Source organism: Arachis stenosperma, chromosome 2 (genome assembly GCF_014773155.1).
Source record: "Arachis stenosperma cultivar V10309 chromosome 2, arast.V10309.gnm1.PFL2, whole genome shotgun sequence".
NCBI classification, from domain to species: Eukaryota; Viridiplantae; Streptophyta; class Magnoliopsida; order Fabales; family Fabaceae; genus Arachis; species Arachis stenosperma.
In genome coordinates, this window is record NC_080378.1 from 3,244,833 (window position 1) to 3,270,262 (window position 25,430).

Here is a 25,430-nt window from a genome sequence, read left to right on the forward strand (position 1 = left end):
TATTCCTTTATGGTTCTATGTTCCTTGAGGTAAATTCTATATGCTTTGCTAGTGATGGAGTATCCAACAAACATTTCTTCATAGGATTTTGGATCAAATTTTCCAAGATTTTCTTTATTGTGAAGTACAAAGCATTTGCATCCAAAAACATGGAAATACTTAAGATTGGGAAGGGTTCCTTTCCAAAGCTCATATAGGGTTTTCTTCAAACCTTTTCGAATGATGGTTCTATTCAAAATATAACAGGCAGTATTTACAGCTTCAGCCCACAAAGATTTTGGTACATCATTTTCACTAAGCATTGCCCTAGTCATTTCTTGAAGGCTTCTATTCCTTCCTTCAACTACCCCATTTTGTTGAGGAGTTCTAGGGCATGAAAAGTTATGAGCAATACCAAAATCATCACAGAATTTTTCAAAATCATGATTTTCAAATTCTTTTCCATGATCACTTCTCAAATGGGCTATTTTCAAATCCTTTTCATTTTGAATCTTTTTGCAAAGAGTAGAAAAAACATGAAAAGCGCCATTCTTATGAGTTAGGACCCAACTGAATCTAGAGTAATCATTCACCACCAAGTGTTTACCTCGTATGAGTTCTTGTTGGACCAAAAAAAATCAATATGCAACATTGCTAATGGCCTCTTGGTGGAAATTCCATCTTTAGGTTTAAACGAGGATTTTACTTGTTTGCCTAGTTGACAAGCATCACAAGTAATATCCTTATCAAATTTAATGTTGGGAATTCCTCTCACCAAGTTCTTCTTAACAAGTTTAGAAATTTGGTACATGCTTGTATGACCTAATTTCTTATGCCATAACCATTTTTCAGATTCAAGTGAAGTAAAACAAGTCACTTTCTGATCTTTTAAATCCTCAAGAGTCAATCCATACACATTGTTACATCTTTTGGCTTCAAACAAGATTTTACCAGATTTTTCACAAATAACTAAGAAATTCAATTTTCTAAAAATAACTTCATACCCAAGATCACATAATTGTCTAATGCTTAGTAAATTGTGTTTCAAACCATCAACAAGTAAAACATCATTTATGAAAGAAGAGAAACTTTTACCAACTTTTCCAATGGCCACTATTTTTCCTTTTCCATTATCACCAAAAGTGACAAACCTTCCATCATATTCATCAAGCTTAATGAAGAATATTTCCTTTCCGGTCATATGCCTAGAGCATCCACTATCCATATACCACATATTGTCCTTTCGCTTGGATGCTAGGCAAACCTACAAAATAAGCTCAAGTGACCTTAGGTATCCAAATCTTTTTGGATCCTTTCACGTCAAACCATCTTCTTTGTCCCAACCCATTATAGTCACAAACAATTTTACAAACTTTGTTTCCAATCATTCTTTCATCAAAGAAACACTGAATAGGAAAGTGGTCATTCCGGTTGCATAATCTACAAAATCTGTGAGTAGCTGTTTTCACAAAGCTTGTTGGGTTTTGAAACCTTACACCCTTTGAGGATGATGCCATATTTGTAAAAGAAGATTTTTCAACAAATTTTGCAATTTTATGAAAATCCAACCTAGCTTTATCATAAAGAGGTTTTTGACTAGCCAAGAGTTGATTTAAATTTTCTGAACTTTGAGCAAAAGTGGCTAAGTCCTCTTTGAGTCTCTTTATCTCTTTGAGCAGCTTCTCATTTTCTTCAAAACAATTTAGATATGTAACCACAGAATACTATTTTTCACAACCTTTTATTTCAGCTTTCAACCGCTTGTTTTCTTCCACAAGATCAACAGCAGTTTCAGCTTCTCTCAATTTTTCTTTAAGAAAACCATTTTTAGCTTTAAGAATTTCAATTTGAGACTCAAGATTTTGGTTTTCATTTAAGAAGCATCTAATTTTTTTAGAGAGGTGATCTATCATGAGATGAAGGTCTTCAGTGTCAAGGTTATGAAAAACTACCTGTTCTACGTGGTCTGCCATGAGGCAAGTTCGGGACTTGGTTTTTGATTCTTCATCTTCATCAAAATCATTTTCCAGGTCTTGCCAAGGAGCTATGAGTCCCTTCTTCTTTACCTTTTTTGGGTTCTCTTCCTTCTTTAGTTTAGGGCAATCAGATTTGAAGTGCCCAACCTCTTTGCAGTTGTAGCAGATCACTTTGCTGAGATCATTTTTCCTTGAGATGCTTCCTCTGTTTTTCTCCTTTAGCTTCACCATTTTCCTGAATTTCTTAGCAAACAAAACAAAATCATTTTCAGATGAGTTATCATTGGATTCATCATCTAGAGGGTTAGTAACAGATTTGAGGGCTATTTCTTTCCTTTTTGAATCTTTTTTCAAATATGTGTTTTCAAAGGCAAGTAAATTTCCTCTCAAATCATCATATGTCATAGAATCAAGGCCACTACTTTCAGATATTACTATTGCCTTAGTTTCCTACTCTTTTGTGAGACTTCTCAAAATTCTCCTACACAAGCACAGATTTAGGATATGTGATTCCCATAGCATCCAAGACAGTGATGATGACATTGAATCTTTCAAACAACTCATCTATGGTTTCTCCATCCTTCATTGAGAACATTTCATACTCTTTGTTTAGCATGTCAATTCTGGTCTTGTTTACTAGGGTAGTGCCTTCATGAGTGATTTATAGTTTGTCCCAGATTTTCTTTGTCCTTGTGCATCTTGATACCCGTCGGTATTCCTCGAAACTGATCGCACAGTTGAGCAAGTTGATAGCTTTGGCATTGAGCTCCACCTTTTTTCTGTCTTCTTCAGTCCAACTGGCTTCTGCCTTAAGAGAGACCACACCATCAGCTCTTGTAGTGGTTGGAAATTGAGGACCTTCTAGAATTATCTTCCAGAGTCTGTAATCTACTTATTGGACAAAAATCTTCATTCTTTCCTTCCAATAAGTGTAGTTCTTTCTATTAAAGAGTGGAGGTCTGTTGCTTGACTGTCCTTCTGTCAAAGTATAAGCTACCAAGTTTGAGCCATTATTTTCTGCCATCAGGATCTTTTCTCCAAGCTGCAAAGCTTGATCTCTTTGAGACCAAACTCTGATACCGATTGATGGTAATTAGTGGCTAAGAGAATGAGGGGTTGAATCTTAGCCACTTTTTGCTTAATGTTACTTTCTATCCTTTGAAATAACTTCAGGAGGTTTTTTTTGTCTCATAACTAATCAAGAAATATTTTCTTTTTGTCTCATAACCAGTCAGAAGATATTTTTCAATTTTGTCTCATATGCAATAGAATCAGAAATAGAGTGGAAGAGAGAGAGAGAGAGAATCACACCAAGAAGTATCCTAGTTCAACTGCTAAGTGTAATGCAGCCTACATCCAGTCTTTTCATCACAATAATGATGGAATTTCACTATAATCATTCAGATTACAGACACTAATTCTCCCTAGAAACTACCCTTCTTATTCGGGACAAGTCCAGAATCTATACCCAATCCTGAACTTGACTTGGTCACCTACCAAGCTTTCAACTGCTAAGTGCTAACCCAACTTGTAAGGAGATTCCCACAGAATCATGATACACAACACATATGTACAAATGACATCTAAGACACCTATGGCTTTTTCTTTAATTTTGTACATTCTGTATTTTTCCACTCACTGGCTTTTTCTTACAAACCTCACATTGTTTGCCTTTTTCACCATGAGACTCAGACAGACAAAACTAAAGAAAATACAAAATGAAATACATTGAAGGAGAAGAATTTCTGTTAGCTTGGGTAGCTATGAGAACATTATGCTTACTCTCCTTATCTCAAGCCTTGGATGTTTACCCTTATTATAGAAGGAGAAGCCTCCAAGGTTGAAACGGTTCACCGAGCTAACTTCTTCTTCTTCAATACCAAAACCGGTTCGAACAGAGAGAAGAGAGAGGGAACTGAAAGCAAAAACCAACATGCAATTACCTCTCTCTCATCCCTTCTCTTCAAGCTTCATCAATCTAAGCTTTCCATCTTGACTTAGTCCCCAAGAAGATTTCTGACCCTTGATGAACCCTTGATCCTTGACAGCTCCATCTGCTCCACTTCTGCTTCCTCCTCCACCTAGTTACAGTAGCTACCTTCTGTGATGGATGAACAAAAAGTAGAAACGAGCCATACCCGAGGGATCTTCTTCTTTGACCAAACTGGGTTGCTACCATTTTTAGGCATGGAGATCTTAAGGCTTCTTCACCACATCTTGCCTTTTGTGGTAAAGATCTCAGTCATGCCAACTGTAGATCTTCTTTTTGCAAGAGCCATCATCACCTTGGCCGCTTGCTTTTTCATAGCTTCTGTTCTTCTTCCTCTGATAGCTTGTTCTTTCTTCCATCTTCTTTTCTAATTAATGTGACCGAAAACTAGAGAGAGAAGAGAGAGAAGAGTAAAAAGCTTTTACTGAAAGTAAATAAGGAAATTAAAATGAGTTAATTATCCACTTTCCTTCCCCAATGCCTTGTAACGTGTGAAAATTAAATGCCATCAAATTAATTGCATTTTCTCTTTCCTGTTACCAATGCAATAAAGACAAGTAAATTAAATTTGAATTCCATTCAAAGAAGGGAGTGGATAACCGAACCAAACATGCATTACTCCTTCCTTCTTTTTTTTTTTAATTCGGACCAAATCTTGTTTGTCTTGCAAAAAAGATTAATTGGGTCTTTCTCATTAATTTTTCTGGCCCAACTAACATAATTATTCAGCCACATATCATATACCATTTTTTTACAAAGCTAAATAATATCATTACATTGGACTTGTTTAATTTTTGACCCAATCACAAAAATCTGCACACAACAAAATTGTTAATCAACCAATTTATTATTACAATATAATTAAGTTAACAATTTTGTATTTTAATCTCTTTTTAATTAATATTTGATCATCATAATAATTTAGAATTTTTTAAACTCAACAATATATATAAAGAAAGAAAAACCTGCAACTAAATACATAACTCTGCTTGATAAGTACTAGTAATAGTTCAAATACTATAACTAATTAACTACTAGTATTTGATGCATTTGAGATATACTAGTATAGTAGTACTATTGAACCTGTTCCTATAACAATTGAGTGTGTGTTTGGATTCACGTTAGGCAAATTGGAGTTTGAATAGAAGTAATTTTGTAGAATTGATTTTGGGTAGAAGTGAGTTTGTGCCAACATAATTTATCTTTGGTAATTTTTACTAAAATTGATTTTGATAAAATAAATATTGTTTGGATAATATTAGTTAAAATCACTTCTAGATAAATAATTAATTAATTACTAAAAAATATAATATTAAATTATAATATTATTTTTTAAGTATATTTAATTTTTTTATTTTTTTAGTATTTTTTATATAAAATTTTTTTATAATACTCTATTTTAATATATTATAATTTTTTATTATTATAATAAAAATTAATATTTATTTATGAAATTAAAAATTAAAAATAATATATAAAAATTGTCAACTTTTTAAGTTTTTTTATAGTAAAATTAATATTTATTTATTAAATTAAAAATAATATATAAAATAATATATTTTAGTACTCTTTTTAAATATTCTTAATAATCTTATTTTTATTATTATTTTAGATTCTAATTTTTTACAAGTTATATTATTATTATTATTTATAATTAATTTTTTAATTTATTATTTTTAATAGGAATAATAATACATATTATAAAAAATTAAAATGGTAAATAGTGCACAAAAATTAGAATAATTATTTTAATATTCTCAGTATTTATTTAAAAAAATTATAGAAAAACTAATAATAACCAACAACAAACCTAAACGTACGTTGAGTAAACACAGAAGGTATAATTTCTTACTTCTAGTGAACGAATTTTTGAAATGCAGAATCACATTAGTATTCAAAAAAAAAAGTTGTCAAACATCAAAAAACAGCGTTTAAAACACTGAAACGCAGTTTTATCCTCTCAAACGTGCTGAAACTTTTCACAAGATGCAATTGTCAAATAAAGTAGAACCAAAGACAAAGTTAGTGTGAGCCAGCTGGGAGGACTTAAAGTGATCGTCTTATCTACTAATTTGTACTACAAACTATGAAAAATTTACAAGGTATGGATTAAAATTGTTGCATAACTCTGATTCTCAAAAGATTGGAGTGTCGTGATTCATTAGAAACAAAAAAGTATAATACAAAGACCAAAGCAATTTTACCCAGACAAAGGTGCTAGAGAACAAAGTAGACCTTAATCATATTGAGAAAGTGAGCATTGCTAATTATCAGCATCATTACTTTACCATGACCCACCACAAATAGTTCATCTATCTATCTATTCTTAATATATAAAAATAGATAAATAAATTTATTCATATTACTTTTAAGATATTTTTTTTCTATTAATGTTATATCAATAACATTACTTATTTGACAAAACTTTAGAATTAATCACTTAATTTTTATCAAATTAACTATTATTTTCAAATCAACAAAAAAATAAAATATACAAGTAATAAAAATATATGCAAATTAGACTGCAAAATTACCAATGACAATAATTAGAAATTAATAGTGTCTAACCAAATTTGTAACCTACAAGAATCTATATCCCTATATTTCTTATATTTTACCGTTATAAACAATACAATAAATTTATAACTCCAATAATTAATTTATTAACTTCTATAAATAATTTATTAAATGTAATAAACATCCATATTACAAATGTCATAATAATCTATTAATTATAATAAATTTTACGTTACAAATATTCAAATTCTATAATATTTGAACTACTTATATAAGTCTCTTATCACCATTTCTTCAAATAACATCAAATTTAGCACAAGAAATTTATTTTTGCACTACACAACATCTCAAACTTACTCAATGGAGCATCATTCTTTGGACAATATTACCAAACAAACAGACAATTTGTTTTAAGTTCCTAAATAAATTTCTTGTACTAAATTTGATTTTATTTGAAGGAATAGTCGTAAGAGACTTATATAAATAGTTCAAATAGTATGGAATTTAAATATTTGTAACGTAAAATTTATTATGATTAATAATATTATTATAACATTTGTAATATGGATGCTTATTACATTTAATGAGTTATTTATAAAATTAATAAATTAATTATTAGGGTTATAAATTTATTGTATTTTATAACGATAAGATACAATAAATATAAGAATATGAATTCAATGTCTTTTTTAGTTTTTTTTGTATATATTTTTTTTTGTTAATTTGGAAATAATAGTTGAGTTGGCAAAAATTTAGTAGTTGATTCTAAAATTTTGCCAACTAAGCAATATTGCTGACATGACATTAGTAGGAAGAGCAAGATGTCTTAAAAATAATGTGGGTAAACTTATCCATTTACTTTTTATGTATTAAGAATAGAGAATAGATTTAATGAGTTATTTATAAAAATTAATAAACTAATTATTGGGATTATAATTTTATTGTAATGTTTATAACGGTAAAATATAATAAATATAGGGATATTGATTCTTTTAGGTTACAAATTTGGTTAGATACTATTAATTTTTAATTATTGTCATTGGTAATTTTGCAGCCTAATTTGCATATATTTCTATTATTTATATATTTTTTATATATTTTATTTTTTACTGATTTGGAAATAATAGTTGATTTGACAAAACTTGAGTGGTTGATTCTAAAATTTTGCCAAGTAAGCAATGTTGTTAACATGGTATTAGTAGGAGGAGAAAGATGTCTTACAAGTAATATAGGTAAACTTATGCATCTACTTTTATATATTAAGAATAGATACTATATAGTATAATTAATTTAACTCTTTGCACATCATGCGAATCTTAATCTAATTTCCTATATTAAATCTCTACTGATTAATTTCCTATATTAAATCTATACTGCTAAAATGATTGGAACAGAAAACCTTCACATTCTTACACGGGAAGATAAACCTTCCTATAGTATATTATTAGTATCCAGTTATCCACAAAAACACGAAAACATAAAACTTGCAAAGAAAGAATTAAAAAAGAAGACTTAGAGCAAAGCCAATTAAAAAAGAATTAAACTGCTGTGAATTTTCGGAGACCAATACTATACAGTATAGAGTATACACACCTCCTTATACACTTGTTTGAGAAAATTCCCGTGTTCATTGTCCACTCTACCCTGCAATCTTTGTTCTCTTATCTTTTCTGAAAATCCATTCATTTTGGGCGGTTGTTGTTGAGATCATATCATGGCTGGTGCACTTATTGGTGGAGCTTTTCTTTCTGGCTTCATTAACGTTGTTTTGGCAGATTCCTTACAAAAGATTCGGTCAACCTGGTCTTGGGCAAGAAGCTTGGCTCTGACTTGGTTGAGAGGCCGAAGATTTCTCTGCATGCTGCTGAAGCTCTGGTTGGTGATGCTGAGTACAAGCAACTGGACAACCCATCTGTGAAGGAGTGGCTCAACTGTCTGAGGGATGCTGTTTACATTGCTGATGACTTGCTGAACGTTGTCCTCATGAAAGCCGCCACTCGAAAGGAGAAACTTTAGAAGAAGTTGGTCGGGAGTGCTTTGATGACCTGTTACATGACTTAGCAACATGATCATTTTTATAAGATGCATGACTTGTTACATGACTTAGCAATTTTTCTTGCTGGAGATTTCTATTGTAGATTAGAGCTGGGTAATGTAGAAGCTATGACTACTTTGACTCGTCATTTGTCCTTTGAAAGCTTGAGTCATCTGATCTCAAGGAAATTTTGGTGCCATTGAATATTTGAGGACATTCATGCGAATTAATTTTGATAGTAATCAGTGGCTAAGAGAAGGGGTTGAATCTTAGCCTCCTTTTTCGCAGAGTATTGTTTTTGTTCTTTCAACGAACTTGAGGAGATATTTTTACTTTTTGTCTCGTAACAAGTTAAGAGACATTTTTGTTTTGTCTCCTGAGAGCCAGAAACAGAAAAGAAGTAGAGAAGAGAGAATCACACCAAGATATATCCTGATTCAGCTGCTAAGTGTAATGCAGCCTACATCCAGTCTCCATCACAACAGTGACAGAATTTCACTATCTTTAACAGATTACAAACACCAATTCTTTTTCTAGGATCTACCCAATCTTATCTGGACAAATCCAAATTCTAACCCGAATCTGAATTTGACTTGGACTGAAACCAAGTTTTCAACAGTAAAGTGCTAATCCAACTTGTAAGAGAATTCTCACATGATCATGAAATACAACATACAGATGTACAAAGAAATTCTGAGACATCTATTGCTTTTTCTCTAATTTTGATCACTGCTTTTTTTTCTCTCACAGGTTTTTTTCTTACAAACTTCACCATGTTTTCTATTTTTACCATGAGACTCAAATAGACAAAACTAAGAAAAAGAAAACAAAATGAACATCATTGAAGGAGAAGAACTCAGGGAGCTTCAGGGTAACTATGAGAATTCTGTGCTTTTCACTTACACTATTTTATCTCAATCTTTGGCCGTTCACTCTTAATATAGAAGGGGAAGCTTCCAAAGTTGAAACCCTAACCCAACAACTTCTTCTGCTACCAAAGAGTAGCAGCGGCTTTATCAGAAAAGGTTGAGAAAACCGAGGCTGATGCATGCAAGCTTACCTCATCACTCTCACCCTTTTTCTTCAAGCTTCTTACATCTTGGCCATTGATCTTGACTTTTGCCCCAAGAATGGATTCTGATCGTTGATGAGCTTCTGACCTTGGACAGTTTCAAGCATTCCATTTTTGCTTCTATCTACTTGAGACTCAGATGCTATCTTCTTCTTTGATGCACAAAAACGAAAATAAACTTTTTACCAAGATAGATTTACTTCCTGCCCGAAGCCAATCTACTTTTTAACCGTAGATTGATTCATTAGATAAAATTAATTGTAGATGCCTAGAATAAACTATTTCTAATACTAAGAGAAAGTGTTCTGTAATAATAACTATTTCTACCTTGTTTGTAAACAGAGATGTATCTGTGTCCAAACAACATGCTATCTGAATTTTGGTGACATATTGCACGAGAAAATACTTAGTTTGGTCCTTGAAGTTATACTCGAGTCTCAATTTAGTCTTTGAAGTTTCAATTACCTCAATTTAGTCCTTAAACTTTTCAAATTTTAATCATGGTAGTCCCTGCGGTGGTTTCCGTCACAGAGTCAATTAAAAAGTTTAGGGACTAAATTAAGGCAATTAAAACTTCAAGGACTAAATTGAGGCTCGAGTGTAACTTTAGGGACTAAACTGAATATTTTCTCCATATTGCACCGTGTCTATCCTTATCATCAGCAAGAACTAGAAGAGTAAGTTGGGATTTTTGCCTTCAACTGCTTGATGGATTTGTACCTCTAAGTTCAACGTTATTAGTTATTATGTTGTATGATGATAACATTATTTTTGGAGCAGATTAAATGTGTGTCATTGCCTTGATGTAACTGCATTTTTTTCCCTATTGTTTTAGAAATATTTATTGGATGACTTGGATATGGCTTGCATATTTCCAAGATTGATGGTTGAGATATTAGTGTCACTATAATTATTATTTCTCTAATTTAAAAATGTAGAAAACCGTATTATTACGTTGGTCGTGACTCATGCAGCAATATTTGTAATCAAAGATGAAATATAAATGTATGTATTTGTAGAGTTTTATTATCAACAAAATATATATATATATATATATATATATATATATATATATATATATATATATATATATATATATATATCCTTTCTTAGGTTGTAACTTGTAAGTTGTAACCAAATCTGATGATGTAATACATTCATCGTCCGATCCTTCTTAGGAATACACATGATTTTGGTTGAAAAAGAGAGAAATATTACTATTCGTCAATATCAAGTAAGAGAACTTTTATTTTTATATATTAGATTATGAATGGTAAAATTCTTAAATTTAATATAACATTTTTATTTACAAACAGACAAAAAACATAAAAAAAGGAGAAAGTGTAGCCATTAATGCAAAACAAAAAATGGAAAAAAAATAAAAATGCAATTTTATATAACTCTAATATAAATAATTTATGTCTTTTTTTAAAATAAATAAATTCAAAATCTATTTATAATATGTTCTCTAAGGCTGCATTTGTTTATAAGAACAGGACAGAATAAGACACTGAGAACAGGATAGGACAAGACACTGATGGACAGAGATACAAAATTTTGTGTTCTTGTATTCTGTTTGATGATAAACTAGAACAAATTATGAAAATTCAATTTATTCTCATTTTTTTCATTCAAAAAATTTAAGATGAAAAATATAATAATAAAAATATAATTATAAAAAATTAACAAGAATAATGAAAGAAAAAATAAAAAATAAGTTGTGTCTGTTGTTAGTGTCTTCGTGTCCTTTCTGTCTGGATGGACACAAAATACACTAATTCAGTGTCTCTAGACACATTGTCTCTGTCCATGTCTCCTCTGCCAAACACGATTTTGTGTCTCAGTGTCCCTGTCTCAGTGTCCTGTCTCTGTAAACAAACGCAGCCTAACATATTTTAATATAACATTTATTAAAATACACTATATAGTATAAATAATCTATCTCTCCATGCATTGCGCGGGTCTCACATCAACCAATCATTATTTAGTAAAATGTTTTAAAAAAATTAAAACAAAAACTCTTATCTATTATTATTCAAGTACTAATTAAATGCAATAAATATACATTAAAAGTGTCATAATAATAATTATTATAAAAAATTTCAGTTACAAATATTCAAATTCTACAACTTATACATATTAAGACTCTTACTACTCTTCATTTCTTAATCTCTCATACTAATTGTCAAAAATTTCTTAAATTTAATTTAACATTTTTATAATATATAAAAGCTGAGCCATCATTTCTTTGCTGATGATGCCACATCAGCAATTCTAATGACTTGGCAAAAGATAAGAAACAACAAATCACTATTTAGTAAAATGTTTTAAAAAAATTAAAACAAAAAACTCTTATCTATTATTATTCAATTGAAACATCAAGTACTAATTAAGTGCAATAAACATACATTAAAAGTGTCATGATAATAATTATTATAAAAAATTTCAGTTACAAATATTCAAATTCTATAACTTATACATATTAAGACTCTTATTACTCTTCATTTCTTAATCTCTCATACTAATTGTAAAAAATTTCTTAAATTTAATTTAATTTAACATTTTTATGTGTTTTTCATTCTCATTCATTTTTTTTAATTATTTACAAAAAGAAAATACAAAAAAAGACAAAGTGTAGCAATTAATGCAAATCGAAAAATGAAAAAAAATGAAAATACAGTTTTATATAACTCTAATATAAATAATTTATGTCTTTTTAAAAAAAATTCAAAATCTATTTATAATATGTTTTCTAAAATATTTTTAATATAACATTTATTAAAATCTATTTATAATATAAGTAATCTATCTTATCAATGTGCGGGTCTCACTCTAGTTTCTATCTAATAATCAGTTGCATGTTTCAAAGAAGAATTAAAAAAATGAATAGTTAGAGCAAAGGCAGCTAGCAACTCCGCTGCTATGAATTATTTTAAGTTACCTCGGAGACAGTTACCACGTGATGACCATAGTCTTGCTGCTAAGGAATCTTTGACAGTGACATCTCGCTCCTCATCACATTGATTCAGGAAACAACCATTGTTCTCTTATCTTTTCTGAAAATCCATTGACTTTGCTGTTGTTGTTGAGATCATATCATGGCTGGTGCACTTGTTGGTGGAGCTTTCCTTAGCTTTCACAATGGATTTTTAATAATAAGGACTTGATGGACGGATTTCATGTTAAAGAAATTTGCGTATCAGAAGAGTTTAATATTACTGAGGTTACAAAGAATATTATAGGCCAAGACTGATGAGGTAACATGCATCATAATGTCAAAGCTTAAACACTTGAGAGTTTTGTCATTTCATTCATTCAAAGGGCTTGATACATTGCCTGATTCAATAGGTGAATTGACCTTCCTTCGTTACTTGGATCTTTCTGAAACAAGTATAAGGATATTGCTGAAATCGTTTGTAACTTGTACAATCTACAAACATTGAAGCTTGCTGGGTGTTCATGTTACCCAATGACATGCATAATCTTGTGAATTTGCGGCATCTTGATCTTCGCAGAACTTGTTTGAGAGAAATGCCAAGGGAAATGAGCAAATTGAAGAATTACACATTTTAAACCTCTTTCCTGTAGGTAAGCAAGAAGACAATGGAATCAAAGAGTTAGGACGTCTTTTAAATCTTCATGGATCACTTGAGATTAAGAAATTGGAGAATGTTGTTGATGTGAAAGATGCAAGGAGTGCAAGGATAATAGAGAAGAAGCACCTTGAGCAGTTAGCCTTAGAATGGTCTTCAGGTGATGATATGGTTTCAAACACTCAAACAGAAAGAGATATACTGGACAGCTTGCAACCGCACACTACCTTGAAAGTAGTTGAAGATTGTCCCAAGTTGGAGAATATGGCAGGGGAGAAGCTGCCTTCCTCTTTATTACAGCTTCAAATTAAAAAATGTCCTTTGCTTGCAGAACATTGCAAGAAGAAGCATGAACAAATTTGGCCCAAAATTTCCTACATCCCCACTATTTAAGTCAGAGAAGAGACATATGATGAATGGATTCTGATAAGGTAGGTAATTGACTAGTTTTCAACTTTTCATATAGTTTTACTATACGAGGAATGTTAAAGGACCATCAGAATTTATTGTTTTTGGCTATCAATTAACCATTAATGTTTAAAAGTGTGAGATAAAGTATGTGTTAAAAGATCATCAATCAACCAGCTTGTACTGAGGTACAAGATCATACTTTTACTAAATTCATAATTTAAATTTACAATTTTATGATCATGCTATTATTGAGTTGTGGTGTTAAAAGATTCTGTAAAAGGAATCCACATCATATGTTATCAAACCATAGGCTCAAATTTACTGCACTCCAATTCTTTTCTATTGATGGATACATGCAATTACGTGGCATTCAACAAGAAATAAATGAATTGTTTGATTATTTATTTACTAATAATACATCATTTTAATTTGAATGTTCCTTTTGGATTTTTGGTAACACCTAGATTTTAGATGAGCATATCTCTCTTATCATTTCAGGTAGAAGAACTTGAGTTTTGTGTTCAACAACTAACTTGCAAGTAAACTCTCTGTGAAGGTAAACTATAAAATACATGCTACCACATAGGGATGTCAATGGGGCGGGGCGGGGCGGGGGATGCCTCCCTGCTCCCCATCCCCGCCCCCAGAATTAATCCCCATCCCCGCCCCGATCCCCGCCGTGGGGGATAATTATCCCCATCCCCATTCCCCACGTTCCCCGTATTCCCCGCGGGGCCCCATTCCCCATCCCCTTATGTTTAATATTCATATAAAAATTATAATAAAAAATATCAAAAAAAAATAAAAAAAAACTAGAAAATACTATTACAAACACACAAACATATCTTATCCAAGATTATAAGTTCACAAATACAACATAGTAAATTATAGTCCATAAAATAAAATCTTAAAATACAATTTCCATTCTAAAAAAAATAATAAGATATAGTCTTTAACATCAAGTAGAAACTGGAGAGAGTTCGGGCTGTGGGAGAGAACAACGTATGGTGCTGTGGGAGTTTTGAAGTTTGAACAAAGTGGAGATGGAAGAGAGTTGGGACTGGGAATAGAGAGTAGATGGCGCAGCAAACAACATAGTGAGTAGGGAAGACTGAATAATAGGGTTAGGATTTTTTAATTGGTGAAATTACTAAAAAACTCTTATATTATAAATAAAGTAAGGTTATTTAAGAAATTTTAAATATTCGGGGAATTGTCGGGGATGGGGCGGGGATCCCCATTCGGGTCCCCACGCCTGTCTCGGGGGAATTTTGCTCCCATCCCCATCCCCACGGGGAAAATTCCCCACCATTGGGGCCCTATTCGGGGCGGTCCCCGCGGGGATCCCCGCCTGCTGGGGATTTTTGACACCCCTACTACCACATGGGTATTTATATTTTACAATGCTTTATGTCATAGCATTTCTTATGGATTCCAACTGAAGCAGATTTTCCTGGGATCGAGATTACTACTATGATCTAGGATCAACTTTTAAATATGATCTAGGATCAACTTTTAAAGTTGTGTTGCAAAACCATTAAAATGCGTATGGGGTGGCCTCATCAGCATTTAAGACAGAAGATTGTTTAGATCTCCTATTCTTCATTCTTGGATCATTCTCTTTTTCTCCCTCACAAAGCTTATATTGAAAATCTTTATTTTTATCTTAGGTTAGCTAAAATGTCTTCTAGTCTTCCAGTATTTTGATTTCTTTGTATAAATCTTTCTGTAACAACAAAAGGCTATCATGACTTAGTGAAGAATATGAATTGAAAAGGCAAGATAGATTAGATCAAAAAACCATCAAGATGTTTGTTCCTGTTTGTATATAGACTACTAATAAGTCGTTGAAAAGAGAATCTTGTCAACAAAACAGTAAAATATACACGAGACCCAGAAGAGAGTTGTATACTTGTTAGAGATACACAATAATGAAATAATCATCACGATTCATTTGCCCCTAATTCTGCTTTATCTATCATAATATATTCAACAATTATCCATCAATTATGATGAGTTTGAAAAACTCTAAACTAAATTGATGATGATCAAACATTATTAATAGCAAAATTATTAATTTATTCTGATTAAAGTATGTTAATTGTAATAATTTTTTTGCTGTGCAGATTCCTAATTGGACCGAACAAATTAATATTAAAGCAAGCCCATTGAAATAATTTTTATTCAGCCTAGATGTTAAATTATTGTAACCATAGTGGCTGAAACTATGTTTTGACTGATTGGGCCAGAATAAACTTCATTCCTCCAGAGCCCAACTATGATCCATGATGAGTGACCCAATGTTTGATCTAAAAATTCATCAGAAAAGCAAATGTTATCATTTGCTCATGGCTGAAATATTTGGGCTAGTTTTATCCATTGTTGATACCAAGCCCAATCTTATTTTTGATAAATGTTTCTAAACTTGTTCCGAAACCAAGATGAAGAGAAAGTTAATACATGGCTTCTAGCTTCCAACGGAATCCATTTCTAGTGGAATTTAAATTTTGTTAAAATGAAGTTATTACATGCATTGGAAACATGAGAGAGAATTTGACATTGATTTGATTGAAGGCATCATTGCTACACGTCACTCTAAGAGAAGTAAAAGCAACTTTGTAATATTGATTAACTTATTCAATTACTTTTCTTTCAAGTGTGTTTATTCTCTCTTATCTCTTTCTTTCTTCTTCTTCGGTCATTGTCCAGGAAACAATGGAAGCTATGTTTAGCTACCAAAAGAAAGAAGGAGTTGCATGCATCAAGACCATCAAGCTAATGATGGCAAGAAAACATAAAAAAATATAGTGGCTGAGATTCTTATCACATATGGTAAGATATGGTGATGATATCTTAGCCTCTCCATACCAAAAATGGAGAATGAAGATTCGGCTAGCAAGGAGGAGATTCTTGAAGCATGGCTTGTCTTTGATTCTGCTCAACCACCACAGGAAGTAGCTAGAGTGGCAAAGTGATGGTAGAGGCAGAGATTGAAGCAGATGAAGTCATCATCATCATGAAGCATCAAGGGCCAGAAATCCATCTTGGAGAGCAAGCCAAGGATGGAGAGTTCGGATTGATGAAGAGTGATGATCAAGAAAGGACTAGAGGTAATTGCATGTTGGATTTTGCATGGTTATCTCTTCTCTCTCTATGTGGCCGAACCGGTTCTATTTCTTGAAGGAAGAAGAACTTGGCTTGGTTTTTGGCTTCAATAGTGGAGGCTTCCCTCTTCTTTAAAAAGAGAGAACAGCCACTGTTTGGAGCAAGGAGAAAATTTGAGAGTGCAAGGCACAGAGTTCTCAGAGCTACCTAAGCTAATAGATTTCTCTTCTCCTTCAATGTATTCTGTTTAGTATTTTTCTGTTTAATTTTGTCATGTCTTGAGTCTCATGGAAAAAGACAAACAGTGAGGTTTGTATGAAAAAGTCATAGAGCGGAAAAAGGCAGATAGTGCAAAATTAAAAGAAAAAGCCATAGATGTCTTAGAGTTCCTTTGTTCATCTATGTTGTGTTTCATGATTCTGTGGGAATCCCCTTGTAAATTGGGTTAGCACTTTACAGGTTGTAATCAGATTAATTATAGTGAAATTCCATCATGTTTGTGATGGAGACTGGATGTAGGCTGCACTGCACTTAGCAGCTGAACCAGGATATATCTGGGTGTAATCTTCCTCTCCTCTCTACTCCATTTCTGTTTCTACTACACAGGAGCAAAAATAAAAAATATCTCGTGCCAAGTGACGAGACAAAAAGAAAAGTCTCATGGCTAGGGACGAGACAAAAGAAAAATTCTCGTGTGCAGTGATGAGATAAAAAGACTAAAAGTTTCCTGAATTGGTCAAACAAGTCAGCAAGTGTTATCAAGCAAAAAGGGGCTAAGATTCAACCCCCCTTCTCTTAGCCACTGAAACCATCAAATTCTGCTTTATCCATTATAATATATTCATCAACTTCTTTTCTTAGAAGTAATCTTGAAGACAGAAAATTTATAGTTCCATGCCAACATTTTAACCTCACTACCAATATTATTATAACCTCATAGCATAATGTATTACCATGATACATGTATACCTAAAGACATACTTGTGCAGTCACATGAAGTTCATGAGATGGAGAGACAACTATTTCATTTCTATCAACTTCACTTAATGGTAAATTTCTTTCTTTTTTTCTTTTTCTATTATTTTTTTAAAATAAAATATAGGCATACAATAAATTTAGTCGATGGTCTAGTTATCCTGATATGTGCAGTTTGTCATAAAATATTTGATTTTTGGGGACATAATTAAAGAATGATCCAACATTGTGTTCATGAGATGTTCACATACTGATATGTGCAGTTTGTCATAAAATATTTGATCTTTGGGGACATAATTAAAGAATGATCCAACATTGTGTTCATGAGATGTTTACATAACTGCATTATTATGCATTCTCACAAAAGAAAACAAAGTTTGTAGAATGATAAGTGTGTGCTTGGCTTTTGTGATGACAAACACTTAGTCTTGAAATCTTTTTACTTTGTGTATTTGTGTAACCTCTGAGTCCTGCAGGAGATACATTGAAGATTGAGCAGAGAAGGTCAAAGATTCTGAAAACAGACAACACTTGGATCCACAGAAATCATGAACAGCAGCTGCTTTTAGGGTGAAGTTTGGCAATTTCATCTTCTTGATGGATTTAGGTGACCATCTGCTCAGTGTAGAAGAGATTATGTATGACGAAGTTGTTGCAAAATCAACCTATGTACTGAATATGATTATTGCTGTTAGTTTATTAGTTATTATGTTGTATGATGATAAACATTATTTCTGGAGCAGATTAAATGTGTTATTGCGTTGATGTAACTGCATTCTTTTCCCTTTGTTTTTGAAACAATAAACTAATATATTATCACTGTACAAATTATTAAAATAAGACTACTAACATGCATTATTGTTATATCCATACAAAAAATATGGTGCCCAAAGTTTATTATAGTTTCCTCAAAGAGTAGCAGTGTCCGTTGGTGACACGGAAACAATACCAATTTCAAGAAAAGAATTAAAAAAATGAAAAAGTTAGAGCAAAGCCAATTAAGCTCTCCCCTGGACCCTTGCTATGAAGTTTCTAAGTTATCATGTCTTGTTGTTAACTGTGTTTGGTTTTTGTGATGACAAATACCACTTTTCTTTTGTTTTTTTCAAAGGAAATTTAAGATTCAAAGATAACGATGTCATTATGAAAATGTTGAATATTGATGTGCAGTTACATGCTCTTTAGTTTTATATTTTGTTTGAATAAATGACCTTTTATACCCATGAAAGATAAAAACGTTGACATATGTACCCACACTAGATCGAAACTAAACTTGTACCCACGGAAGATGTCCTACGTGGCACTCCAACCCTCCAAAGACAGGTACTTTTGTCACACGGAGGGCATCTTCCGTGAGTACAAGTTTAGTTTCGATTTAATGTGGATACATATGTCAGCGTTTTCATCTTTGGGTACAAATGGTCATTTATTCGTTTTATATAATTTCCACAAAGACCACTAATACCTTGCTATTAAACAATGTGTTACATCTTTTTTCTTTTAAACAAGAATTAACAAATGGAGTTAGTGCAAAGCCAGCTAAGCAATCCACTTATACTGAATTTTTTATAGTTATCTCGGAGACTGATACCGCGTGATGTGATGAGTCATGAACACATTCGCTTTCAGTCTTACTTTACACTTTTGAGACTCCAATTCCTGAGTTCAGTTACAAACTTGTGAGCATTGTTACTCTCATTCTAATCTGCAGAATACTCTTACTTTTCCTTGAGATCACCATGAACAAAGTGGGTGAAGCTTTTCTGTCTGGTTTCATCACTGTTCTCCTGGAGAGGTTCATTTCAGCTGAGACTTACAACTTGGTGGTGGGGAAGAAGCTTGGCCCTGAGTTGGTGAGAAGGCTGAAGACTGCTCTCTTGGCTGCTGAAGCTCTGGTTGCTGATGCTGAGCAGAAGCAGTTTGGTAACCAATTGGTGAAGAAGTGGCTGGATGATCTGAGGGATGCTGTCTACAAGGCTGATGACTTGCTGGACCGTTTCTGCATCAAAGCTGCAACTCAGAAGAAGGTAGGAACTTTCTTGCCTAGCTTCCTCAATTTTGAAGAAAGGCAGATGGTCAATGAGATAGAAGAGGTGGTTAGAACCATTGAAGATCTTGAGCGATGCAAAGAAAGCCTTGGCCTTGAAAAGATTCCCACTGGTAGCTCCTCATGGAGAGTTCCATCCACTTCTCTTGCAAGAGGGAATGTGTATGGCAGGGAGGATGACCAGAAGGCCTTAGTCCAGATGCTGAATGACAACAATGAGCATCACCTCTCTGTGATCTCTATTGTTGGCATTGGTGGGGTTGGTAAAACAACTTTAGCCCAATGGCTGTACAACAATGCAGAGTTGATGGAGGGATTTCATAAGAAAGCATGGGTTTGCGTTTCGGAGAAGTTCGATGTTGTTGAGACTACAAGGAATGTCATAAAGCAGATCCATGGAGGTACTTGTAGTCTCGACGATTTCAATTCACTTCAAAATGCTTTGAAAGAAGAATTGTCCAATAAGAAGTTCTTTATTGTTCTTGATGATGTTTGGAGTAATGATCAACATCAATGGAGAAATTTTATAACCCCTTTTCAATACGGGGCTAAGGGAAGTACTATTCTTCTCACTACTCGTAAGGAAAATGTTGGTTTAGTTGCTCAAACAAATTATCAACCTCTCATCCTCAACACGTTGTCAGAAGATCAATGTTGGTCGGTGTTTGCATCTAGTGCATCTTTTCCAGAATCAAATGGGAGCCCTGCACTTGAAGAAATAGGCAAAAAAATAGCTAAGAAGTGTGATGGTCTGCCATTAGCAGCAGAAACACTTGGTTCCTTGTGCAGAAACCATGAAGCTGAGGAGTGGGGGGAAATATTAAAGAGTGATATTTGGGAGTTTTCTACGAATGACAGTAAGATAATCCCAGCATTATTAATAAGCTACTATCATCTCCCTCCATATTTGAAACGTTGTTTTGTTTATTGTTCATTGTTTCCCAAAGATTATAAATTTAAGAAAGAGGAATTAATCTTGTTGTGGATGGCAGAAGATCTATTACGGGTATCAAATAGAAGAGAGACTTTAGAAGAAGTTGGTAGCAAATATTTTGACGATTTAGCTTCTAGATTATTTTTTAAAGAGCATCAATATAATGATGACTATTTTGTGATGCATGATCTCTTACATGACTTGGCAATATTCCTTGCTGGAGATTTCTACTGTAGATTAGATGAACTTGGTGAAGAAGAGGTGCTGAGGAGTCTTACTCGTCATTTGAAATCTGGAAAATTTTCAGTCTCAAAAACTTTTAATTCCATTGCTACACTGGAATCTTTGAGGACATTCTTGTATGTCAACGATTTGTTTAGCATGGAAAGCATAGCATCAAAGTTTAAATACTTGCGAGTTTTATCATTTACAAAACTTGATGTGGTGCCTAATTCAATAGGAGAATTGATCCATCTGCGCTACTTGGACCTCTCTATGACTGATATTAAGACATTGCCAGAGTCTTTGTGCAGCTTGTGTAATTTGCAAACACTGAAATTGTATTATTGTCGTAAGCTAGCTACACTGCCTAGTGGTTTGCATAATCTTGTGAGTTTGCGGCATCTTGATATTAGACGAACTTCTTTGGAAGAAATGCCCGGAAAAATGAGCAAATTGAATCAATTGCACATTTTAAGTTCCTTTGTTGTTGGCAAGCATGAAAACAATGGAATCCAGGAGTTAGGAGGGCTGGTAAATCTTCATGGATCCGTTGAGATTAAGAAGTTGGAGAATATTGTTGATGTGAATGAAGCAAAGAGGGCAAAGATAATGGACAAGAAGCACATTGATGAATTATGTTTGGAATGGTCTTAAGGTGATGATTTGGTTTCAAGTACACAAAAAGAAAGAGACATGCTTGATAACTTGCAACCGCAGAATGGGTTGAAAGAGTTGAAAATCAATGGATACAAGGGTACAATATTTCCAGATTGGTTGGGGAACTGTTCCTACCAAAACATGACAAGTGTATCTCTAAAGTCTTGCAAGAATTGCTGCATGTTGCCTTCACTTGGACAGCTGCCATCTCTAAAGTCCCTAAGCATTGAAGGTTTGGATCAGCTGAGGAGTATTGATGAGGAGTTTTACAAGAATGAAGGAGATCATCATTCTTCGCATATTGCACCGTTTCCCTCACTGGAGACTTTGGTATTTCATAACATGGCATGTTGGGAGGTGTGGCACGTATCTGAGTCGGAAACATTTCCTCAACTTAGGGAGCTTGAAATAAGAAATTGCCCAATGTTGAAGGAAGAGATGCTTAATCAGGTATTCTTCAGAATCGTTTCTTCCTTGTCGGATGTTTCCAAAGTTCGCAAACTACATATAGGCGACGACTTAGATGAGCACACCGAGGCCATGTATCTTGATGGGGACAGTTTATCAGTTACGGGATGTGAATCTGTGAGGGAGTCTGCATTAAAGGCAATGAAGAGCATGAACCATCTAAGTTGCCTGCAAGAAATAGACATCTCAGGGTGTTCCTCTCATGTATCCTTTCCGGGCAATTGTTTTCCCAAATCTTTGCAAAAGCTGAAACTCTGCAAGTGTAGTAAACTAGAATTCCCGGAGCAACAGCAGCACAAGTATGATTTGGTAGAGCTAAAAATAGAAGAGAGTTGTGATTCACTGACCTCCTTGTCGTTGGATGTCTTTCCCAATCTCAAGAATTTGAAGATAATAAAGTGTAGGAATCTGGAATCAGTGTCAATGACAGAGGCACCACACGCTGCTCTTCAACGTCTCATAATCCATGGGTGCGACAAATTAGTGTCATTAGCAGGAGAAGGACTGGCTGCACCTAACTTGACTCATCTTCAAGTCACATGGTGCTCAAAGTTGGAGGCATTATCACGTGACATGAATAGTCTACTCCCAAGTCTACAGTCTCTCCATATATATGGTTGCTCAGACATGTGGAGGTTAGCAGAGGGTGATTTGCCGCCTAACTTGAAAGAGCTTCATGTGGGAATTAGCGAGCAACAAATGAGGGATCTATCATGGATGCCCAACTTCCACGCCCTCACTCATCTCACAATTTCAGGTTATTACTGCGACAACCTAAAGTCATACCCAGAGGTGGGTTCGCTGCCTCACCTTCCCTCCCTTACCACTCTTCAGATAATAAGGTTCAAGAATCTGGAGACATTGGAGTGCAACGAGCTTCTCCGCCTCACCTCCCTTCAACAATTATACATTTATAACTGTTCAAAGCTGGAGAATATGGAAGGAGAAAAGCTGCCTCCCTCTCTCTTGCTACTTGAACTTAGAAGGTGTGGTTTGCTGGGAGAACACTGCAAGAACAAGCATCAACTAATCTGGCCCAAAATTTCCCACATCCCTGACATTAAAGTCTTCTAAACAGAGATTTCTGAGCAGGTAATTCTCTACTCTTCATGGTTAATACATTCTACCACAATTAAATTCACACATACACAAGTGCTACTTATTAACACTCATATTTTTCAGTAAAATTGCATTTACAGAGGAATATAAGAATTATTTACCATGAAATCAAAATTGAAAGACAATCAATATCTTCTTTCGTGTATCCAGCACTTGAGAATTTCTTTAGATATATTAAACAATTGGATGAATCAAATTTACTATTTTTACCATCTGCAGGTAGCTTCTACCGAGGTACAAGTGCCCAGATGGCTAAGATTTCAGCACATAATCTTTATATAAAACAAACCATACTTACATTACCTTCATTCAATCAAAAGAACTGATTTCTGTTTTAGCTTCAGGTTGGTATAGTTACTCTATTCCTCTCTGCAATGTACTTCAGGTTGCAGAATATGGCAGGAGAAAAGCTTCCTTTTTCTGTTACTATTTCAAATTCAACACTGTCCTTTGCCCGGCAAATGCTACAAGAAGAAGAGTTGCAGCTAAATTCTTTCTGAAGGTAACATAAACTTGATGGATCTAGAGGCATTGATCTTTGAAGATGCTCTATCTCATATCGTTTCGTATGAATACCAACTCAAATAGATTTTCCAGGGGCATCGAGAAATAGATAACTGCTATGGTCGAGGATCTACTTTCTTTCTGGGTTCAACCATTAAAATGTGCATTAGGCAGCTTCTGTGGCAACTGCAACTTGGTGAGCATGTAAGTCCTTCTGTAAAATTTTGCATTGTGGTATTATTATTTTGTGTCAATCTTTTCTCAAGCTAAAGTTGTCCCTTTCGGTTCTGTTTTTGAAGCTAAAAAGGAACAATACATCATTGTGTATTTATCAAGCAGGCTATGATCAATTTCCTTTGTGTGAGGCCCAAGCAGACACTTTTTGGAGAGTCCCTCTACATCACAATTAGTGTATTAACCTGAACAAATGAATGATCGGATGGTTAAATTCTTTTCTGGTTTACCTGGAGTGCTTGTAAGTTTTGAGACTTGTTTGTAGCTTTGATTTGGAAAATAGTGAAAAATTTTACCTTCCCGTGGGTTTTTTAATCTCACATTGAGAGGTTTTTTCCCACCTTAAAAGCTGGTGTTCTGTTGTTCTGTCTTATCTTCAATTATTTTTTGGTATTAACTATTGCCATAGTGTGCTTATATTAAATTTGGGTGCTTCCAAATTATGCCTTTGACAGGTTTAGTTTATTCCCAGTTTCCCACCATAAATGATCATTTTACAATGTCAAATATCTTTCCTATAAATTATATTGAGGTGCATTCTATATAAAGAAATGCTAGGGGACCATCAAAATTTATTGTTTTTGGCCATCACTTAACTATCGACTCAATTTCTTTAGTCCAGTTCCTCTAGTCTAGTAATCTAATAACATACTTTATCTCATACTTTTAAACATTGATGGCTAACTGATGGCCAAAAAGAATAAATTCTTATGACCTTCTAGCATTCCTCTTCTATATAACTAGTAGCTTAACGTTTCCAAATTCCAAATGTGCACACAAGTAGGGGAAATAAAGCCTTGGAGTCTACCTTGGTTGAATATACCATGTACCTTTCATTTTGTCTGCTTTCTCTCTCTCTCCAGTTGTTTGTATATGGAGATATCAAAGTGTCTACCATGCTTGTGGATTTAAACTTCACGTTTAGTCTGATTGATAGTTTACAGCCGAGAAATTCCACGAAGAGGATAGATAGTACTTATGCTAAATTTTGATTATTTAAGTTTTACAAACTTGTCATCATATTATTATTATTCAGATATGTCCAAAGATTCAAGCCTAAAAGGCATTTAAAAATAAAGGCATAGCTCTTACTAGCTTTTGGTAACATGTACTCTCTTACCGGTTATTTACAAATAGTTGTTTATTTTGTTCCTTTGATTAGGATAATAATGAAGCTTTTTATCTTCTCCTGAGTTTCTTTGGACTCTCACACCGAGATATTTTTTCCCACATTAAATTTTGGTGTTGTATTTTTGTGCCTTCTCTTTAATTTTGTGCTGCTATTAACTACTGCCATAGTGTGCCCATGTAATGCCTTAGAGTGAAAAAAATGATTGTACAATGTTAACGTAAATTAAGTATCTTGTCTCTGGAGTCTGGACCATAAATATATAACATTATTTTCGCTCATAGTTCTTCAATTCAGAGTTGTGATCGCAATCTGAGCTCCCTGGTGGAACTACCAGAAAGTTTGTAAACATCAGCTGCTTTTCTGGTGAAATTTTGCTCGTGTTTCGTTGGTTTCATTTTGTTGATGTGTTTGTATCCTTGTACAAAGAGTTGTGCATGTATACTTATTAGTGCTTGTAAGT

The 25,430-nt window shown here is 33.5% G+C and overlaps 3 protein-coding genes across 3 annotated transcripts; all 3 read left to right on the forward strand.

Annotated features, from left to right (window-relative positions):
- Nucleotides 1–12,841: 12,841 nt before the first annotated feature.
- On the forward strand, nucleotides 12,842–13,555 carry LOC130962371 (putative disease resistance RPP13-like protein 1). Its single transcript, XM_057888594.1, has 2 exons — nucleotides 12,842–12,985; nucleotides 13,085–13,555. Exons 1-2 carry the CDS (start codon nucleotides 12,842–12,844, stop codon nucleotides 13,553–13,555), a joined length of 615 nt encoding a protein of 204 aa, XP_057744577.1.
- Nucleotides 13,556–19,287: 5,732 nt separating this feature from the next.
- On the forward strand, nucleotides 19,288–25,413 carry LOC130962323 (putative disease resistance RPP13-like protein 1). Its single transcript, XM_057888540.1, has 3 exons — nucleotides 19,288–23,073; nucleotides 23,486–23,808; nucleotides 23,904–25,413. The coding sequence occupies exon 1, from the start codon at nucleotides 19,393–19,395 to the stop codon at nucleotides 21,508–21,510; it is 2,118 nt and encodes a 705-aa protein (XP_057744523.1). The 5' UTR covers nucleotides 19,288–19,392; the 3' UTR covers nucleotides 21,511–23,073; nucleotides 23,486–23,808; nucleotides 23,904–25,413.
- LOC130962372 (putative disease resistance protein At3g14460) lies at nucleotides 21,550–24,299 on the forward strand. Its single transcript, XM_057888595.1, has 6 exons — nucleotides 21,550–22,972; nucleotides 23,060–23,073; nucleotides 23,320–23,334; nucleotides 23,486–23,602; nucleotides 23,698–23,808; nucleotides 24,294–24,299. The coding sequence occupies exons 1-6, from the start codon at nucleotides 21,550–21,552 to the stop codon at nucleotides 24,297–24,299; spliced, it is 1,686 nt and encodes a 561-aa protein (XP_057744578.1).
- Nucleotides 25,414–25,430: the final 17 nt, after the last annotated feature.

Coding starts and splice junctions, on each gene's coding strand:
- LOC130962372 (XM_057888595.1), top strand. CDS start 21,550: ATGCTTGATAACTTGCAACCGCAGAATGGGTTGAAAGAGTTGAAAATC. Junction 23,603..23,697: donor CAGCTAAATTCTTTCTGAAG/GTAACATAAACT, acceptor TAGATTTTCCAG/GGGCATCGAGAAATAGATAA.
- LOC130962323 (XM_057888540.1), top strand. CDS start 19,393: ATGAACAAAGTGGGTGAAGCTTTTCTGTCTGGTTTCATCACTGTTCTC.
- LOC130962371 (XM_057888594.1), top strand. CDS start 12,842: ATGTCAAAGCTTAAACACTTGAGAGTTTTGTCATTTCATTCATTCAAA. Junction 12,986..13,084: donor GGATATTGCTGAAATCGTTT/GTAACTTGTACA, acceptor TGATCTTCGCAG/AACTTGTTTGAGAGAAATGC.